General features: G+C 42.3%; 1 protein-coding gene across 1 annotated transcript in view; it reads right to left on the bottom strand.

The window, feature by feature from the left end:
• Window positions 1-17,788, bottom strand: part of LOC147664903 (clusterin-like) — a 239,867-nt gene that overhangs the window by 170,488 nt on the left and 51,591 nt on the right. The window contains exon 2 of the mRNA XM_086949904.1: window positions 5,684-5,799. Within this exon, the coding sequence (XP_086806030.1) occupies window positions 5,684-5,799 (116 nt within the window). The remainder of the gene's footprint in view (window positions 1-5,683; window positions 5,800-17,788) is intronic.

Here is a 17,788-nt window from a genome sequence, read left to right as displayed (position 1 = left end):
GCTCAAGAGTAGTTTGCCACAGACTGGTTTCTTAACTTCCAACAAGCACCACACCAAAACTTTGAACTGGGCTTAGCAAACACCCCACAAGTTAATACTGCTATCATTCAGCCTCCCACAAGAGCAGGACCTGATATTCACGTAGTGCAATGCACAACATAGGCATGGGCATGACTGGCTAGACTTACTGACATAGATGTTGTGTAGTCCCCACACACTACTCTGTCCTATAACCCCAAACTACCATTTACTAGTGAACCATTGATGGTACGGTACCTACAGGACAGGAAAATCCAGACAATGGGAGATATATCTGTGGGTGGAGATTTCTCACCCCTAAGGAGTATCACCAAAAGTCCGGTCTCCACAACTAGCGTTATTTTTCTATGCCAGGCTCCGTGCAGTGTTAAGAAAGGCATTTCCCACTTATCCTCAGGAACAGGGGAATTGAAGGTTGTTGAGCCTTGTGGCAATTGGTGAATTGACTGCAAAAATAGTCACCACAATATACAGCACAACCCTGGTAGACAAGCCCAAAGTGGGGCATCACTCTAGAGGTAGTTGGTCGACGGCACTGGGTAAACAACTAACAGACACACAATGGGAATACTGTTGTCGTTGTACAAAAGAAGTTTTCATGAACAGAAGATATAGACTTCTGCATTACTACTTTCTCCACCAGGTCTACTACACTCTGGCCAGACTATATAAATATGGGGGGAGAGACAGTGATATGTGTGAAAGATGCAGCACTCCTGTAGCTGATTTTTTACATCTGGCATAGGAGCAGGTTGTTCGAAACTGTAAACAACAGTGTGTGCCTGGCACTGCAGCCTGAGGCCCTAATGGCAATATTGGGTGATGCCAAACAGTTACCCAAGCACAGTAGGAATTTTGCTGGACTGGCCTTGCTCTTGGTTAAGCATCCAAGCTTGGCTTTGAGAAGGGGTGCATCGCCCAGCAACTACAACTGGCGTGCGAACCTTGCAACTTGCGCACAAACTCAGAAATATATGGTACACTGCTACCTCTGGGGTCAAGCACCAAAGGCATTTGGGACCGGCTGTGAACCTATATTGCTCGAAGGGTGAGAATTAACAACAATGACAGTTGGGATCCAAGAGTTCAAGGAGCGGTTGGAGTAAACTTAAAATATAGGTGGCTAGCCAGTGACATAGGGCGAAACAGATGATACACAAAAAAACAGCTGTGGCTACTTTCTGCTTGTTTATCATTCTGTTTTTATTCCACAGATTCCACAGCACGTGTTGCTCTATTCTACTCAATATATTGCATACAGTCAAAGTTAAAGTAGTCAATATTTTGTATGTCATTGACAAAACTCATTTGTCCTAAATCAGAAGGTGGTGTCAACTTTTCTGATTTTACCACTTACCATAAAGCCTTTCATTTACGCCAATCATCTCAATGGCTCACTGGTCCCTCTCCAGAATCTCCTCTTTGGGTTATCTTAGAACACTCATATCTAACCCCCTTCTCCTTTCAAGAATATTTATCATTTACTCGAAAACCTCAGAAGTTATCAACTCCCATTGTTAAACATACAAACAAACTATTAGATACCTGCTTATTAGATAATTCCACCGATATGAAATCACTCTTACAATCCTCCATATGACACAATGATCTGATAACGATTAAAGGTAAACCCATTTATTGGAAATCATGGAGACAGAAGGGTCTTCTCTGGTTCCATCAGCTAATTCAAAATGATTTAATTTTATCCTTTCAACAGGCTAGAACTATTTTTGGCTTTCCTGTCTCATTTTCTAATAAACATCAGTTGTTGCATTAGGCTGCTAATCAATCTGTTCTATCTTCAGATTCTTCCAACACTACTTCCAGTAAGTACCCATGATTTTCTGATTTCGGATCCGAAAGCGTCAAAAAACTACACCTATTTACGCAAATTGTCCCCCTCCAGAGATAAAACTAAAGTGGAAATGGATTGGGACCGTGATTTAAATGTCAATTGGTTCATTCATCTATGGAATAAAATTTGGCTTAAGACTAGAAAAACATCTAGACCAGCTAACACCACGCAGACACTTTTCTTTATTTATAAAAGGTTACATCTTTCCCCCTCTTTTCTCCACAAGATAAACATTGAACTACCTGATATTTGTTGGTCATGCTCCTCTACAGATGCAGACTTAAAACACTTACTTTTTACTTGCCCATTTGTTCGCGACTTTTGGAAACATGTTTGGAAACAGATTACCCTAATTTTTCGTCATGTGGTACCTTTCTCTTTTGACAATGTTTTTTTGGGCTCTCTTTCTGATGATTGGTCTCAGTGTCCTTTAAACATACAGGTTTTGGATTTACTTTTGGGAGTAGTATTTCAACAAATTACCAAACATTTGAAGAATCTGTCTGATCTTTCCTTTCAGGCCTTGTGGTATGCTGTATGTCATAACCATAGATTGGACACTGTTCATGTACAGCCATTGTCTCTGTCTGTAATTCGCTTAAGTATATGGTCCCCGGTTACGATGTTTATTGATTGTCATGCTAAGCTTTCACACACACGTAATATTTCAGAGCAAGAAGTTTTAACCCCTTCGATGCGGGTGACGGAACCATTCCGTCATCAGTCACGGTTGAGCTGTGCTGATGACGGAATGGTTCCATCACGACCACACCCAGTTAAGGAATGTTCAGCACAGTGCTGAAATTCCTGCCGCACGGATGTGGTTAAAACCTCCTTGACATTCCATTTTCTCTTTACCTTTAACATTGCTTGCATAGATCAAGTAGAACTTTGCTGTTACATTTCAGACAAATGACCAGAATTGTTTTATATTTCCGTATATTTTTTCTCTATTGTCAAAACAACCACTCATTCATGTCTAATCATGTTTTTGTACTATAATACACATGTATCTTTATTGTATTTCCTTTTCTTTTCCGCCACCCCCTTTATTTCAATAAACGTTACTCTTTTCAAACTAACAATATTTAGTATTGTACTAATGTGTCAATAAATAAAGCTTTCAAAAAAAGTATGATTGTGAGGCGGTGTTCAAATCAATTAAGAAAAGGTTTGGTTCTCATAAGTATTTCCAATGTTATGGGGTGGAAAGAATATGAAATGGCTAGTGGGGGACGTGGTTAAAATAAAACAAAATGGTTTGCGTGTAAAAATATCACTTTTCTCGACACCATTATGAAGCATATAGATGAAACACAATGTTGTGAAAGCAACTAGGTTTGGAGCATGAAAAGATTGTTCGAAGCACGTTTGGTGTATGGAGATGAGCGCACACAAACCCTAAACGTGTAACTTCATATAAAGAACAAGTTAAAAAAAAACAAGCAGTCACAGTAAACCTGAGGGTGGTTTAAGGATTATACCAAACTTCATTGTTTGTCAAATCCAAGCAATTGAGATGAGGTACAACATCCCTAGAGTATCCTATTTAAAATGTTGAGAAAATTCCATGCTGACAGTTGGCTTTGCTAAACATGACAAGGGTGTTGGTGATACTCTATTATAAATAACGATTTTGCCTAGTTTCTTCATATGCTTTGTTTTAAAATGAAGTGGTACAAAAGGGGGTGGTGATGGACGGAGCATCTGAACCAATCACACACTCACACCCAGTCAACAGATCTGGGCTTAATCTATCACCGTTCTTTAGCCCACTCTGCCACCCCAGTTCAGACATGGCCATATGCAAATCAGTCTGACCCTGTGCCTCATGGGAACAGTCTAGCCCGAACTGCCAAGCCATGCCTTCCCTGGACCGGATTCAAGCTTCCTAGGACCGTTTTCTGGTATTACAGCCGTCTTCAGCCAGGCTTGCTTGAATCCAGTGGCAAAGTGAGCAAGGGACTCACGTCTGAGCATACCCTGCCAACTAGCTAATATGAGCACAAGTCACATGGGTAGGACTGCAGAGTAACCAGTTGAATATGTGTTCCCTGGGGGACAAGGGAGAATTCAGTGCAAGTATCGCATCATACACATATGTCATTGCCTAGGCATAAGCCCATCATGTAAATGTCAAAAGAGACTCCTTTTACCTCTAAGAGAGAAGTGGTCTTCATGAAAACTTGGACAGCTTGATAATATGGAAGGCATTGCTCCTCCCCCCACAAGGAAGCCTGCAATACCAGTGTGGGAGCTAATCCTGTTTCCCTGTTTTGACCCAGAGAATCTGATACCTGTCTAAGTCCTTGACTAACGTATTTGTATACCCAGCAAAGACACTAAGACCAGGTTACTTTCTCCCTCTTGTGTCATGGGATGTGCAGCAAAGCATCCACCTCTGGAGGTGATCGTCAACCCCACTTCCAAACAAACTTTGTGATATCTATCAAACTAAATAGGAGGCTATCATTCCAAACTGTCCTTGAGGCAATTACTAAACACCACTGGATGTGATCCATCTCCAAGCGGAGAACCTCCCCGTCTCCTTCTCTGGTGGCCTCCCCCCTCACCGCTGTAAAAGCTCGTTGGAAATCTCCATGTGGCCATTTGCAAATATTGCAAATCCACACACAATGGTAGACTTGGTAAGGTAAAACTAATATCTTATTAAAGGTTGCACTCTTAGGTGTTATTAATAACTGGATACATGTTGTTGTTAATTATGAATGGATATATGTTGGTATTTTCCTTGGAGTTAAGGACCCACCACAGATCCCGCATATCGATCAGTATTGAGGGCTGCAGATAACTTCTCTTTACAATACCACCTCTATGGAGTGAAACACCTTCAAAGGATTCCCCTGGCCACTAGAGTGGTACTTGATACTTGAAAGACCTCATTCTCACAAATACACGTGCATAACAAAACTACCCTTGAGACATCACTATGGCTGGACAATGAGTTCCTTCACATTGCTTCCCTTAACTGGGTATATTGGCACTGGGAAATATAGCAAGATCCACATATAGTGAAATCCTTTGATGAGTAGCGAGAAGAAATCAGCCTTGAAAACTCCAGATTCTTCTGCTACCTAGAATTGGGGCATGCCATTATGCTATAGCTTACTAGTATTGGAAGGGCCCTGGATTCAGCCCTGTTAAAGCCAAATTAACAATGTCTCACAATTCGTTAACGGGGAAAATAGGGCTACTGTATACATCCATAGTAATTAATACCCTGATGATTGTAACAAAGTAAGGCTAGCTTGGTCTGCAGACTTGGATCCCTTGGAGGATGCAGATTGAACCTTTCGTTAATGGCTTTCAAGGAAGCCACAATGTCAACTAGATTTTGCCTGATACAGTTTAATTTTCACGGCGTCTACCTGACCCCACATCGTCTCAGGAGAATAGTATGTAATCCCGACCGATCGTGCCTGAGTTGCAGATCTGAGGTGGGTCATTGCATGCACACAACTTGATCATTCAGAGTTATCTGCCCTCTCTGGGAAGCTATAATCAACATACTACAACAGACTATGGGTTGACCGATTGACTTCAATTTTAAAATGGCCATCCTAATGCCGTAAATGATGAATGCTTTACACACTATGAAAAGACTATCAAAATTGAGTTTGGGTTCAGGAAATAGGGATATTGCACAAAACTGGAGAACTCCAGTAACACCTAGCACCTTTAAATGGGATGCTGGACTGGAAGCTTGCTGTACTGACCTAACTATTTACGAGGCCCTATACTTTACCACTATGCCCATTGCTCACTCACCTGTTGGTTATTCCTGATTTCCTCCAGACTGTTCAGTATGCTTTGGTGATCATCTTCAGATTTCTCCTTCGCTTCTTGAATTTTTTGCCAGAGCCTGGGCCCCCCCCAACCCTTTCCTGTAATAAACAAAACGGGCAATGGTGATGTTGTCGCAATAAAATCAATCACTGCATTATACTATACTACAGTATGAATTATTTCATGAATTCACCCCAGTTACTCTATACATTTAACAACTGGCAGATTACAAATAAAAATGTATGCCAATGAAGCCTAGTGTGACGATTAAAAGGGCGTCAACTATACAATGAACTTGTTTATAGCTTAGCAGTGTAAAGTTGGTACGTTGTTAAATTCAGAAGTTGAGTCTATATTTGAGAAATCTTATTGTGCTACTCTTTCTTATAAATGAAGCAAACATGTAAGCGTATGTAAGCTAGGAACGCCGCGAAATAAAGGTGTGTCGCATTTTCTCCAGTGCAAAATTGTTCATTAATACAGATAATCCCGTTCTGCCACTGAATAAGGGGTGTAAAATACAGGATCATAATAGGTTTTTCACTTAATCGACAAAATATAGATGTAAATACAATGGGCTCCATTAACAAAGCTTTCTTCTATGAATAAGGTGTGACTTACTCTTGGAACTTCTGGAGGTGGAACTAGGTCATACCAACTGACTGAAAAACCTTTTTGAATAGGACCTCAAGAATTTAAATGGATCAAATTTACATATATAGGTGGATATCCTGAAAACATGTCATGTCTCTGACTGCCATGCTCCAAACATATAAGCATAATTTTTGTTGTTCATTTTTACCATTTGTATGCTGACGGAAATCTCTATTGTCTGAATTTTCTTTGACCAGAGTCTGGTGGTCTGCAGTTATTTAAGCCTGAATCTCTAAACTATTTACTCATGTAAGCCTAGCTTAAAAAGGAGACCAGACATAAGTGTACTTGGATACACAAAAAGGCTTTTTTGGTACGACAACCATGTAGGTTCTATATCATTTTATGAATGCAACAAAAACATTTGAAAATACCCCAAAAAGCTTTGTGGCATTATGTTGATGGTTCATGTCCCAGAAACAATAAGGGGATACTCGTTGCTGGCTACACTTGAACCCTGTATAATATTGTTGAAAGCCAATGTTTATTGAATGTGTATTCTAGTCTAGTAACTGAACAGATTGCTCTTATTTGTGCTTGTATTTTAGCTGTTCAGACGTTTGTAACTATAGTCACTGGTTCAAAGTATGTCTTCGGGTCACCCTTAACTTTGGGCTTTTTTAGATTCAGCATGGCCTCTCATTTATACAGGAGTCTCTATTAAAAATGTGTCCTATGCAAAGGTTTTGCTTGATGCTCTTCAGCTGCCATCATGAATTGCTATTGTTAAATGTGCTGCTCATTAATTTGCACAACATGAGGTGCCTAAAGTGAAAGTCTTCGCTGATCCAACTGCTTTAGGATCTGCTTATTCTCCCAATTCTACAGTTTACATTTATTCCAGATGGCTGAGACCCTCATGCACAGAATCGTGAGTGCTTGGTGAAATTGACTCAGATTGAGTATGTAGGGCCAAGCTCAAGAACTATGGCCCACATCCTATGGGAGAAAATAATAGTAAAGATTTGACTTAAGTGGCCTGGTGTTTTATCTGTGGCCCTCTGGTCAGTATGAGCCTCTTCCAATCACAACAGAGCCTCTGTTAAATTAAATTGAACACCCAATGATACTTGATTTCACCCAACCAATGTCTTCAGCTTTTCTTTATTTGGACCTGAATGATGTGACTCTGCAGTACTGTAACCAACTGGTTTCAGGTCTCAGCACCTTCCACTCTCAAGGTTAGGCGGCCCTTTCCACTTGGGTGACAGGAGCCTGTCCTGATCTATAACTGATGGATTGGGTGCATATGCAGATCCACCAGTGGAAAGCAGCACTCCGACAATATTGATAAGGTTCCTACCTGATCTTGCTCACAAACAGCAACCTGAAATGGAGTGCACTGCCCTCTTAGATTCATACATCACTCTGCAAGTCTGATGACCTAGCTACACCGGCATCGGTTCCTATCAGTCATGAGTATTCTGTGCCTGCCTTGCCGACTCTTCTGGTCAATGGCTATGGCATGTGATACCACTAGTAGCAAGCCTCAATAGGGCAGCGGGTGTGAAGAAACCAAAACCACTAATTCTGCTGTCCCTGTCACTTTCAAAGAAATAAACAATGTCTTGAATTTTACTTGCATGGGCATTACCCCTCTAAATGAAATGGCGCTACTGTCCTCATTCCCCTTTCAACTGGAGATTCTGCTTTCCTGGCCAGCTAATATTACCTCCTGTTGTTCATCTTGTGGCCTGTGAAAGTAGGAATGCAGCATCTCCTTTGGCCAAAATCAGTGTGACATTTCCTTCTATGCTCAGGCAGATTCTGAACTATGTACCTATTCCCTGTACTTCCAATCAGGTGTAATTTGTATCTGTAGCCGCAGCTGTGATTGGCCTGGTAGTGTTATGTTTATCTTGACCCGGCCAATGCCTGGTTACCAAAGGCATAGTCTGGATCCTGTTACCCTACTTATGTTGTACTCACTGAAGCCAAACTTGCTCCTCTTAGTAAGGAACTACCCTAAAAGTTTCTGAGACAACTTGCTTCTTTGCCAAAAGTGGGAATGCTAATCCATGAGATGGGTGAAGATGCCAAAGTATTAGAGGAGGTTGCAAACTCAACAGAATACCTTCAATAATTATTTCTGATCAACTGGAGGCTCACAGAACTATCATTTTACAAAATGGCATAATTAACTTTTGGACAGGCATAAACTTCTCTTTTTAATACAGATAAATCACCCCTATGGTTGTCCCTAAACAGCCAATACGGCACGGTGGAATGTATTTGAAAAGTTGGTCATATAGTTTTAAGTTTTACATGTCATGGATGTATAAACCTTCTACATTCCTTTTTCACTACTGCAAGGCCTAACTCTCTCATAGGACAACATTGGGTTACCTTATTACATTTAATAAGTGCTACCTTTCGATTGGGAACAGATAGAAATGTCATATTTTGTCTCAAAAGAATTGTAGCTTAAAATGATTTTTTTAATGGTAAAGTTCGATTTTAAGTCACAATTCTGAAAATGCCACTTTTAGAAAGTTGGTTCTGTCGGATCAATTCATGCATGTCATACTTATTTTTTTTTTTTTTTTTTTTAAAACCTTTATTTGTAAAATGCACAGTACACAGCGTCTGCCTACAACCCCACGGGGCCGGCCGCTATGACATACGGAAAAAGGATACGAAAGAACCAATAGGACAGAACGCAGTTGAAGCAGTCAATGGGCGAAAAGTATCGTGTAGAACATGGAACCATAATACGAGGATAAGAAAAGGTTTAGTTTTATGATTTTGTCGAGTACAATGTGGAAACCACAAAGAGAGTCAAAGCTAATCACTGACCAGGATAGCCATCATCGTGCAAGGAGCACCCTGAAGGAGGCATAATAAAGGAAGGCATTTGTCAGGAAACAGGAGGCCACCATCAAGGAACTAAGACCAAACGCTATGTAGAGAATGTTACAACACAGTAAACTCCCTAAGAACACTGAACCCCGACCCCAGAAAAAACAAAGAAATACAGAAGAGAAAGAAACAGAAGAAGAGAAGAAAAAGAAAGAGGGCCATAGAGACAAAGAAAAAACACGAAACACAGCCCATCCCCCCACCCTGCATACCAGCGGAAGGCCACGGCCCACCCCCCCCCCCAATAGGCATGCCTGTCGCCCCAAAAGAACCCCAAGCGGGAAAGAGAGTATAGAGAGTGAGAAGACCATCTCAATCTCCGACTCTCAAAAGAGGTAGGAGGAGGAAGGCTAAACATACTCCCGGTCACCACCAGCCCCGTAAGCATCCCCAACCTCAAATATCAGCAGCACAACAGAAGTAGCAAGCAGAGCTGGAGGTGGGGAGAGTCAATTCAAAATGTACGAATAAATCAGACACTAAGCAGTCCCATCCCAGTCCCCGCCCGGCAATGCGTACAGCATACTAAAGAAATCTCCCAGCCCTGGCCCGATCTCAGGTGGCCCCACTCATCCGCCCCCCGTAAGGAGCCAAAACCGTCAGAGAAAAGGAAACATCCCGCCCCAGAGAGAGCAAAAAGGAAAGCAGCGGTAGAGTAAACTGGATGCAGAAAAACGTCCCAACCCCGGCTCAACCAACAAAGAAGCTGTTAAAAAAGGGAAAAGCAGCCTAGCCCTGGCCCGATCGTGGATGCATCCCCAAATACGTTCCCCGGAAAAGACACGCCCACTGTAAGACAAAGAGACAATATGGCCGCAGAGAGAATGAAAGTGTCTCAGAGACGTAAAATGGCCGTCGAAAGTCACCAGAAAAGTCACCGACCACAATAGGGGGTTCCTCAGAGACTTGCAGATTGTCTGAGTTCTTCGATAACAAAGTCGGAGGATATAACCCAGGAGCTATCGTTAGGGTCAGCAATGCTGCGGATGGGTTCCAAGGCACTCGCGATGTAAAATCCAACAATGTAGCACTCTCCGGTGAAAGGGGAGACAAAGTATCCCAGACATCGTTGTCAGGCTGGCGGTCTCGGGTGTCCATAGAAGTGGAGACGGGCAAGTCTGTCTGGCAAGCAGAAGGTAGCACTGTATCCCCATGGGACGCAGGCAGAGACGAAGGAAGGGTTTGCTGCATCAGAGCGTTACACCCCTGCCGCAGCGCCGACGCCATATCGCTCAGCTTCCCTCCAAGTACCTGGTAGCCTTGGTGCATATCGGCACGGAAGTCGCGCAGGGCAGTCATGATGGTACCGATAGAAAGTGTGGGCTGAAGCCCATGTCTCTCATTTCCAAAGGAAGGCGCCTGAAAATCGGACCCCATCGCAGGCGGGGCAGCACAGTTCACTGGCAGGGACGGGCGTTCTTCCCAAAAAACGGAGCACCAAACACAGCCATTATGGCGCGAATCCAGGGCAATAGCCAGGTTAGATGTGGCACAGGCGAACGTCAATGCAAGACTACAGTAGCACCAAAGACAATGTCAGTGAGTGTCACATCGCGGAGAGGCGACCCATACCGGATCAGGATAGTGAGGTAGTCAGGCATCCGTGGGCAAGCAAACATGGCCGAGCTACCCCCTACGCATACGACCTGTCCCAAACAAAGGATTCGTTTCAGACTAGTGCCGCATTGGAGCAAGCGCTCCCTTCTCACCGCTTATTTCAAGTCTTCTCAAGCGGCGCCACACGTACAGTGCCTCACGAGGTTACCACCGGTGCTCAGGTCTTCAGCGTCGATAGGGTAGGCTGGCCACCATCAGTCCTCCGGGGCACGGCAAAGAGCGAGTGTTCAGGCGGGGTCCAGGGCTGAAAGTCGTCTCGGAGCTATCTCCGGCCGCCGGGCAGGGAGAGACTCAGGGAAAACACCGCTGGAATCAGCGCCGCGCCGCACGCAATCCGGTATTAAATTTTACCAGGATATATGCCAGGATGTCGGTGCGGCGGACAAAGGCTGGCGGAGCCGGGAGCCTACAGGTCTGCTCCGATCGCCATCTTGGCTCCTCCTCCCATGTCATACTTATTTAATGTAGTTCCGTCCCCTAGGTCTAAAATGCCTGTAACAATCACATATGCACATACAAAAAACATTTAATTCATAGAATTACATTATCTTATTAAAATTCCTTACAACAGAATAAATAGGACAGAAAAGAAATAATCATCCACGTTCCGACCCCAGGCATCCCACCTGTATCTGAAAATATCAACTGGGGTATTCATCAGGACAACAAAGGAAAGATACCATTTGGAGACACCCTCAAACCGTGAGTGTTCAAAAAGGTTCCAATAGGTCACCATTGTAATTTCAGCCATCAATTGTTCTCTCTCGGGTTTTCCCTTTTAGAACTTTTTTCTGAATTTTCTCATTTATTAAGACAAAACAGGTGATAGTATTCTGCTCAGAACGGTCAGAAAACAAGGAAGATTGGATGCAAAGTGGTCAAGAAGTTGATATAGGTTAACACTTTTTACCCCAAAACCAGGTTTTTGATCTTTTGGGTCGTCTACAAATAGTGGTTTTGAAGAAAGGCATGATGAAGAGTTAATGATCAGAGCAGTCAACTTAGATTAGATCATCTAAAAGGCAGACAGTCTTTTAGCAATAATTAGTTATAGAGTCACAAAGTTTTGGAAGCTCCGGCTCTGGAGCTCTGTGACGCGTACAAATCAAGAGCGATTAATTCTGAGCAGGAGCCTGGATGCATATCCGAGCCCAAAATAATTTGACACAGGTTTAATGTGAACGTGTATCTAACGATCACTAATGACGTGTTTTTTTCCTAAATGATCATAGGGGCTTCTTTGTGTTCATTTGAATGACCCAGTCTTGAGGATGGTCTTGTGGATGAATATGCTTTGAGACCGAAATGTCGTATATTACCCATCTTTCTGTGGAGCTTTTTATAACATCTGTTAGAGTTCTTTTGTAATGCTCATTATACATACGTCATTGTGATATTTTCATGAAAATGGACATTCAGTACGTTGACATTTGATAACATTATTTAAGCAATTATTGTAATGAACTACACAGTGGTGATGTACTGGAATCCCTAGATCAAATCTTTGTGAATGTTTAGTCAGCATTTTGGTGATTGGATACATTGTTCTAAATTCAGATCTATTAAGGATACACCTGCTGTAACGATTTGTCATTTGATTATGATATTTAGATGTAATTGATAAACATCACCGAATGATACTAAATCACTCAAAAAAGATATCATAATAATATCCCTTTTTGGCACTCTTATCTGCTCGAAGTTTACCCTAGCCCACAAGAGTAGATTGGGTTGCCCTTTTTTGATACTGCCAGGAAATAAATAGCAGGTCCTGTGAAAGTGATGCAAATGTATGTATTTCTGAAAGGGTATTAAATGTATATGTCAACTTTAAGTTGATATATACCAATTATAAGATACTGGTAGTGTTTGAAACGTCATTGCATGTACTCGTTTAACAAAGAGGACTATGTGAGGGCATTTTAGCTCCTTGAAAGAGCTCCCTGTGGACTATTTTTCTATTTAGCCTTTGTACAAGCAAGGGGAATGGAAATGCTTGCTAATTAAGGCAGAGGCCTGGAAAAAGTTGCTACACAGAGTGCTCTGTTTATTTTGTGCTCTGACTACAAACTATGTTTATTTTCTGAGAGGTGTGCACATTCTGCCTGGTTGAGATATCTCCACAGAAGCTATGGACTGTGAAGACCTGGTGTTCTGTACTTATCTTTCATGTAGTGGTGTTGGTATCCAACAGCCTTATTCATCAAGGCCGAATCGGCTCGCAAAGGGCCAGATTCTGAGAATGTGGCCCTTTGCGAGTGCGATTTTTGCATTTGGGATTCAACATCCCAAATGAAAAAATCGCTATTTGCTAATTCGCATATTTGCGAGGATTTACATTTAAGGAATCTCTATTTGAGATTCCTTAAATGTAATTCATCATCCATTTTACAATTGCGAAATCGCAATTTCGGGCCGCAATTTACCGCGAGGTCAAACCTCGCGGTAAATTGCGGAAACTCAGAAAAATGCATTTAAATGCATTTTTCTGAGTTGCACGTTACACACACACATGTCCTTTGGACATGTGTGTGTGCAACACCTGTGTTAATTTCCATGCAGGGGTGCTACAGGGTGTCCTTTGGACACCCCTGGCACCCTTGTACTCGCAATCTCATTTTCGATTAGCTAATTGCTAATCGCAAATGAGGAATGACTCCCCATGCATTCCTATGGGCCTTTTGGCCAATAGGAATGCATGGGGAGTTATTCCTTATTTGCGATTAGCAATTAGCTAATCGCAAATAAGGAATCAGTGGGAATCGCAATTACTATTGCGATTCCTACATGAATACCGTTTTGCGAGTCTCAAATAGCGATTCCTTATGATTCGCTATTTGAGCCTCGCAAAACGGCCCGTTCATGAATCTGGCTGCAAGTGTTGATGTATGGTATCAGAATGTGGGTGGTTGTTATGTTGTAATGTGGATTTCTGAGAAAGAGTAAATTGGACCTGGCTTTCTTGTGGTTGTGGTATCTGTTACTGTTGTACTTAATCAACCAGCATTCATCACTACTCCAGAGGATTCTGTCTTATTTCAAGAAAGGGGCTCACTTTTACATTTTGGCATACCGACGATACAGCGTAGCAGAGCAGAGACCTCAATGCTATTCATCCGTTAATGAACTACAGGAGAAACTATCCCCGATCAGAGGACTACAGAAACATACATTCCATCTTACCTCACAGTCTTCGATGTGGCACAGATGTCCCTGCTGAGAGATGGGACCGTAGCCTCTGTTTCAACACCCCTGGGGGTCGGAGAGGCCTGTGGATAGGCGAGTTGGTGAAGAGTTGTTTCTTCTCTTACAGCCCTTGAAGTGGGAACATTTCTCGACTCTTGCGGTTCTGGTTGTGATTTGTGGCTGTTCCTAGGATGTTTTTGGGGTTGTTGTGAGTAGTGCATGCGGGCAGCTCAAGCCCCAGCTTGACCGGTAACAAGTCTTGCGAGTTCGTCCGTGACCTCCGTACATCACGTGCATGCAATGCATGCTGTATTATGTTCACAAAGGCCATTTTTAATCCACCTGGTGGTGACTTCAAATGGCCGATGCCAATTGTTTCCAGGTGCGCCTCAGGCTCTCACGCTGATGTGCACAGCTGACACTTGTTTATTTAAGTGCATCGTGCGTATATGGTGATGCACACAGCGATTACCCTTGGAGATTTCTTGTTTGGGTGACACGGCAAACACCATTTAATTCCGGAGTGCGTCAGGCTCTCATGCATACAACGGTTTAATAATAAAGACAGGCACTGCAAATGAAAATATAGGATTCAGTATAATGAATATTTCTGCTTTATTAACCACAGTTGGGAATCATGGCATTGTTGCAAGCCTCTTGTAATGTGGCCCTGCTGCACACCCTGTAGATTTTAGCAAAAATAAAATTCTGTCTTTAGGTGAAGCAAATCAAAAGTTAATTAAAACGTGTGAGAAGTGCTCCAGTGCAGTGGAAGGCCCTACGTAGAGGTGGACTGGTCATCATTCAGTTGTTAATTACTGTCTTTGGTTGATAAAGTGTTTCTAATGAAGTAACAGTTTTACCATGTGTACACTCTAACAGACAGTTATACTGTGTATAAAATACACAGAATAGAACCACCCTATCAAAAATGGTGCCACATTACGCCAGGTGATTTCCCTTTTCTTTCTGCATAATTGAGTCAACCCTCCCACATAATGCGGCCCACCTCTGCTGCATAATTCCAGTGGCCCTAGCTACGAGTGGCATTAGGATACTAAATGGCCCCGGCCGAGGTGAAGGGCAGTCAAGGTACTGGGGAGTTGCTTGGTAATGACTTACAGCCGTATAGTGTTTACTCAAGATAGTAGAGCGAGACAGAGATGCCTAGGACTTGCCCACCTGCATGGACATATAACCGGCACATGCACATTCGGAGAGAAGTCATTGTATCCCTTGGGCAAAGGTTTGCCAACACCAGCTTAGCACAGAAAGAGGCCTGGCAAGACAGACGTTAGAATGCCTATTCACAAATACATTTGGAGTGCATAAAGTAGTGCTCCTGTTGAATTGCTTTAGGCACCAAAACGTCTTCCTCTGAGCCATCCCATGTTTTCAACACACAAAGTTAAAGACGACTAGTCGGAAGGGGGAATCAAACTTAGTTTTGTCCAGGGTGCTGTCTGAGCAAAGACTATCTCTGATTGCACAAAGCGTTCTACAGCAAGATTCCTTGGCTATATCAATGCTTCTTTTCATTTCTAGCAGCACAGCGCTGCTCCGCGCCATTTTTAGCACAGCTGGGCATGAATTTGGCCTTACAGACAGGGCACGAGTCTGGGGTACACACGAGTACACAGCGTCCACCCACTCATTTTACAGGATGGACGCCGTCCCCCCTGCTAAGAAGTAGGGACCCACAGAAATATGTTGAACTTCTCCCAGTTTAATTTTGAAACACCCGGACACGTTTATCAGCTCCTGCACATTATCTGCTTTCCGTTTCCAACAGCAACGTGCAGGCAGCGAGGGGGATTTTTTTCCCACCTCCAGCTGGGCAACGATAAAGATAGAAGTTAAGGGGCCATCAGGCCTCCTTTTGATCGAGTATGGGACTGGAGGCGTCCTGGAACCTTACAAATGCAAATACACTGGCGAGAAAACAAAAGCACACAGCTTGTTATCTCTTCACAGGTATTTAAGAGATGCATCCTATTTACTTTGCTGTATATAAGTGCAAGCACTGTAAGAATGTCATATGGGTTGGTCTGTCTCAGTATTTACACAAATAACAATTTAAATAGCACTATTGTATTTCTTTTAGAGCGCTACTCATCCCAATGCAGAGCGTTAGTACACTCTACATAGCATGCACATTATCCATTCCAAGTAAATCATGTAAGTGTCTAAATTAATGGACAAGTTGTGTTACATGCTACAGTCAGGGTTACAAGGTTTAGGAGTCAAATACACTTCATAGCTCACTGTGGTCTACGAGAAGGACCACAATTTATTAACTGCAAGTAAAAGGATCTCTGTGTTCACAGCAGTAATTCACTTACCAGTGATCAGTAATAGGTCTTTAAACATCTCCCTGACCTTTCGGACAACGATTTGTCTACTTTGAATGAATATGAAATTGGTATCAAGAAAATTGATTTTCATTACCTTCCTAGGGTTAGTACTGTTCTTGAACTGTATCATTTCAGGAGGAGAATGCAAAGGCAGGAAGAGTCAGCAGAACAATATATCACTGTATTGCATACGTTGGCTTTCACATGCAACTTTGGGGTATTTTTAGAGGAACGTTTGAGGGATCAGTTGATGTTGGGTTTCACTCTTGACAAAGCTGTAGACAGTTTATGGCAAAAGGATAATCTTTCATTACATGAGGTATTACAATAGTTAGAATGCATGAACACTTGAAAGCTTTTCTTGATACAATATGCAAAGATGTGTCTTTGGGAAAAAATGATGGGGATGTTGTCAAAGAGGTGAGCAGCAAATCTTCTAAGTGTAAATCTAACACCAGCATGGTTCTCTAATCTGAGGTTTTCAGTGGAAATGCTTTAGGCGTGGCAACTTGGAGCATATGGTACATTGTATAGAGTCTCCAGGGTGTCTGCCAAAGAAAAGTATTTTTTCCAGATATTGTAAATCAGGAAAAGAAGTGAAGAAAGTCAAGAGGTTGATATATATGAGGAGGTGGTCTAGAAAGTTAACATTCTCCAGATCATAGAATGTGCTGTTGAAGGACCTCTCAAAACTGTAATGATCAATGATGCGCCTGTGGACATGTTTTTTGATTCTGGGGCTGAGATTACTCTCATCCCAAAGATTGAGTATTTACGACATCTGGAGTCTGCATCTCATGGTAGACCTAAGGCTTTATTGGTTGAAGCCATTTGTAATCTTCTTCCTCCCAAAAACAAGGAGAAGCTGGTGAAATTTCAGGGGATGGCAGAATTCTATAATAAATTTGTGCCAGATTTTGCAGAAAAAAACCTGCTCCAAGGGAACGCTACTCAAGAAAGGAAGTACATTTGTGTGGTGCCTAGGCTGTGACAGAGAGTTTGTATGTATACGTGTGTGAAGGTTAAAATCTGGAAGGCTTTGATCATATGACATTTTCTTATGTGATGACAGATGCCAGCTCAAAAGGGTTAGAAGCTGTGTAGTTACAAAAAGTAGATGGTAAGGAGAAGACCATTTTATTTTTTTATAGACCGTTGAAAAGAGCTGAATTTAATTATTCAGTAGTGTAGAAGGAAGATCTAAGTGTTTTTTGGGCGGTTTGTGAGTTGAGGAAATTTCTTTGTAGCAAGAGGTTTGAGGTGTTGACTGATCATAAGCTGTTAAAAGAAGTTTTTCCAAGAAAGACACTGATTTTCTGTTGCTTCTGATAATAAGTAGGTGGTGGTGTTGCAGGAGTTTGATTTTGTGGTTTTTTACTTACCCAGCTCTAATAATGTTTTGGCAGATTGTCTTTTC

The sequence above is a fragment of the Lissotriton vulgaris genome, unplaced genomic scaffold (assembly GCF_964263255.1).
Source record: "Lissotriton vulgaris unplaced genomic scaffold, aLisVul1.2 SCAFFOLD_608, whole genome shotgun sequence".
In the NCBI taxonomy this organism is placed as follows: Eukaryota; Metazoa; Chordata; class Amphibia; order Caudata; family Salamandridae; genus Lissotriton; species Lissotriton vulgaris.
The sequence above is the reverse complement of the archived record's forward strand: the minus strand, read 5'-3'. Positions and strand labels throughout refer to the sequence as shown.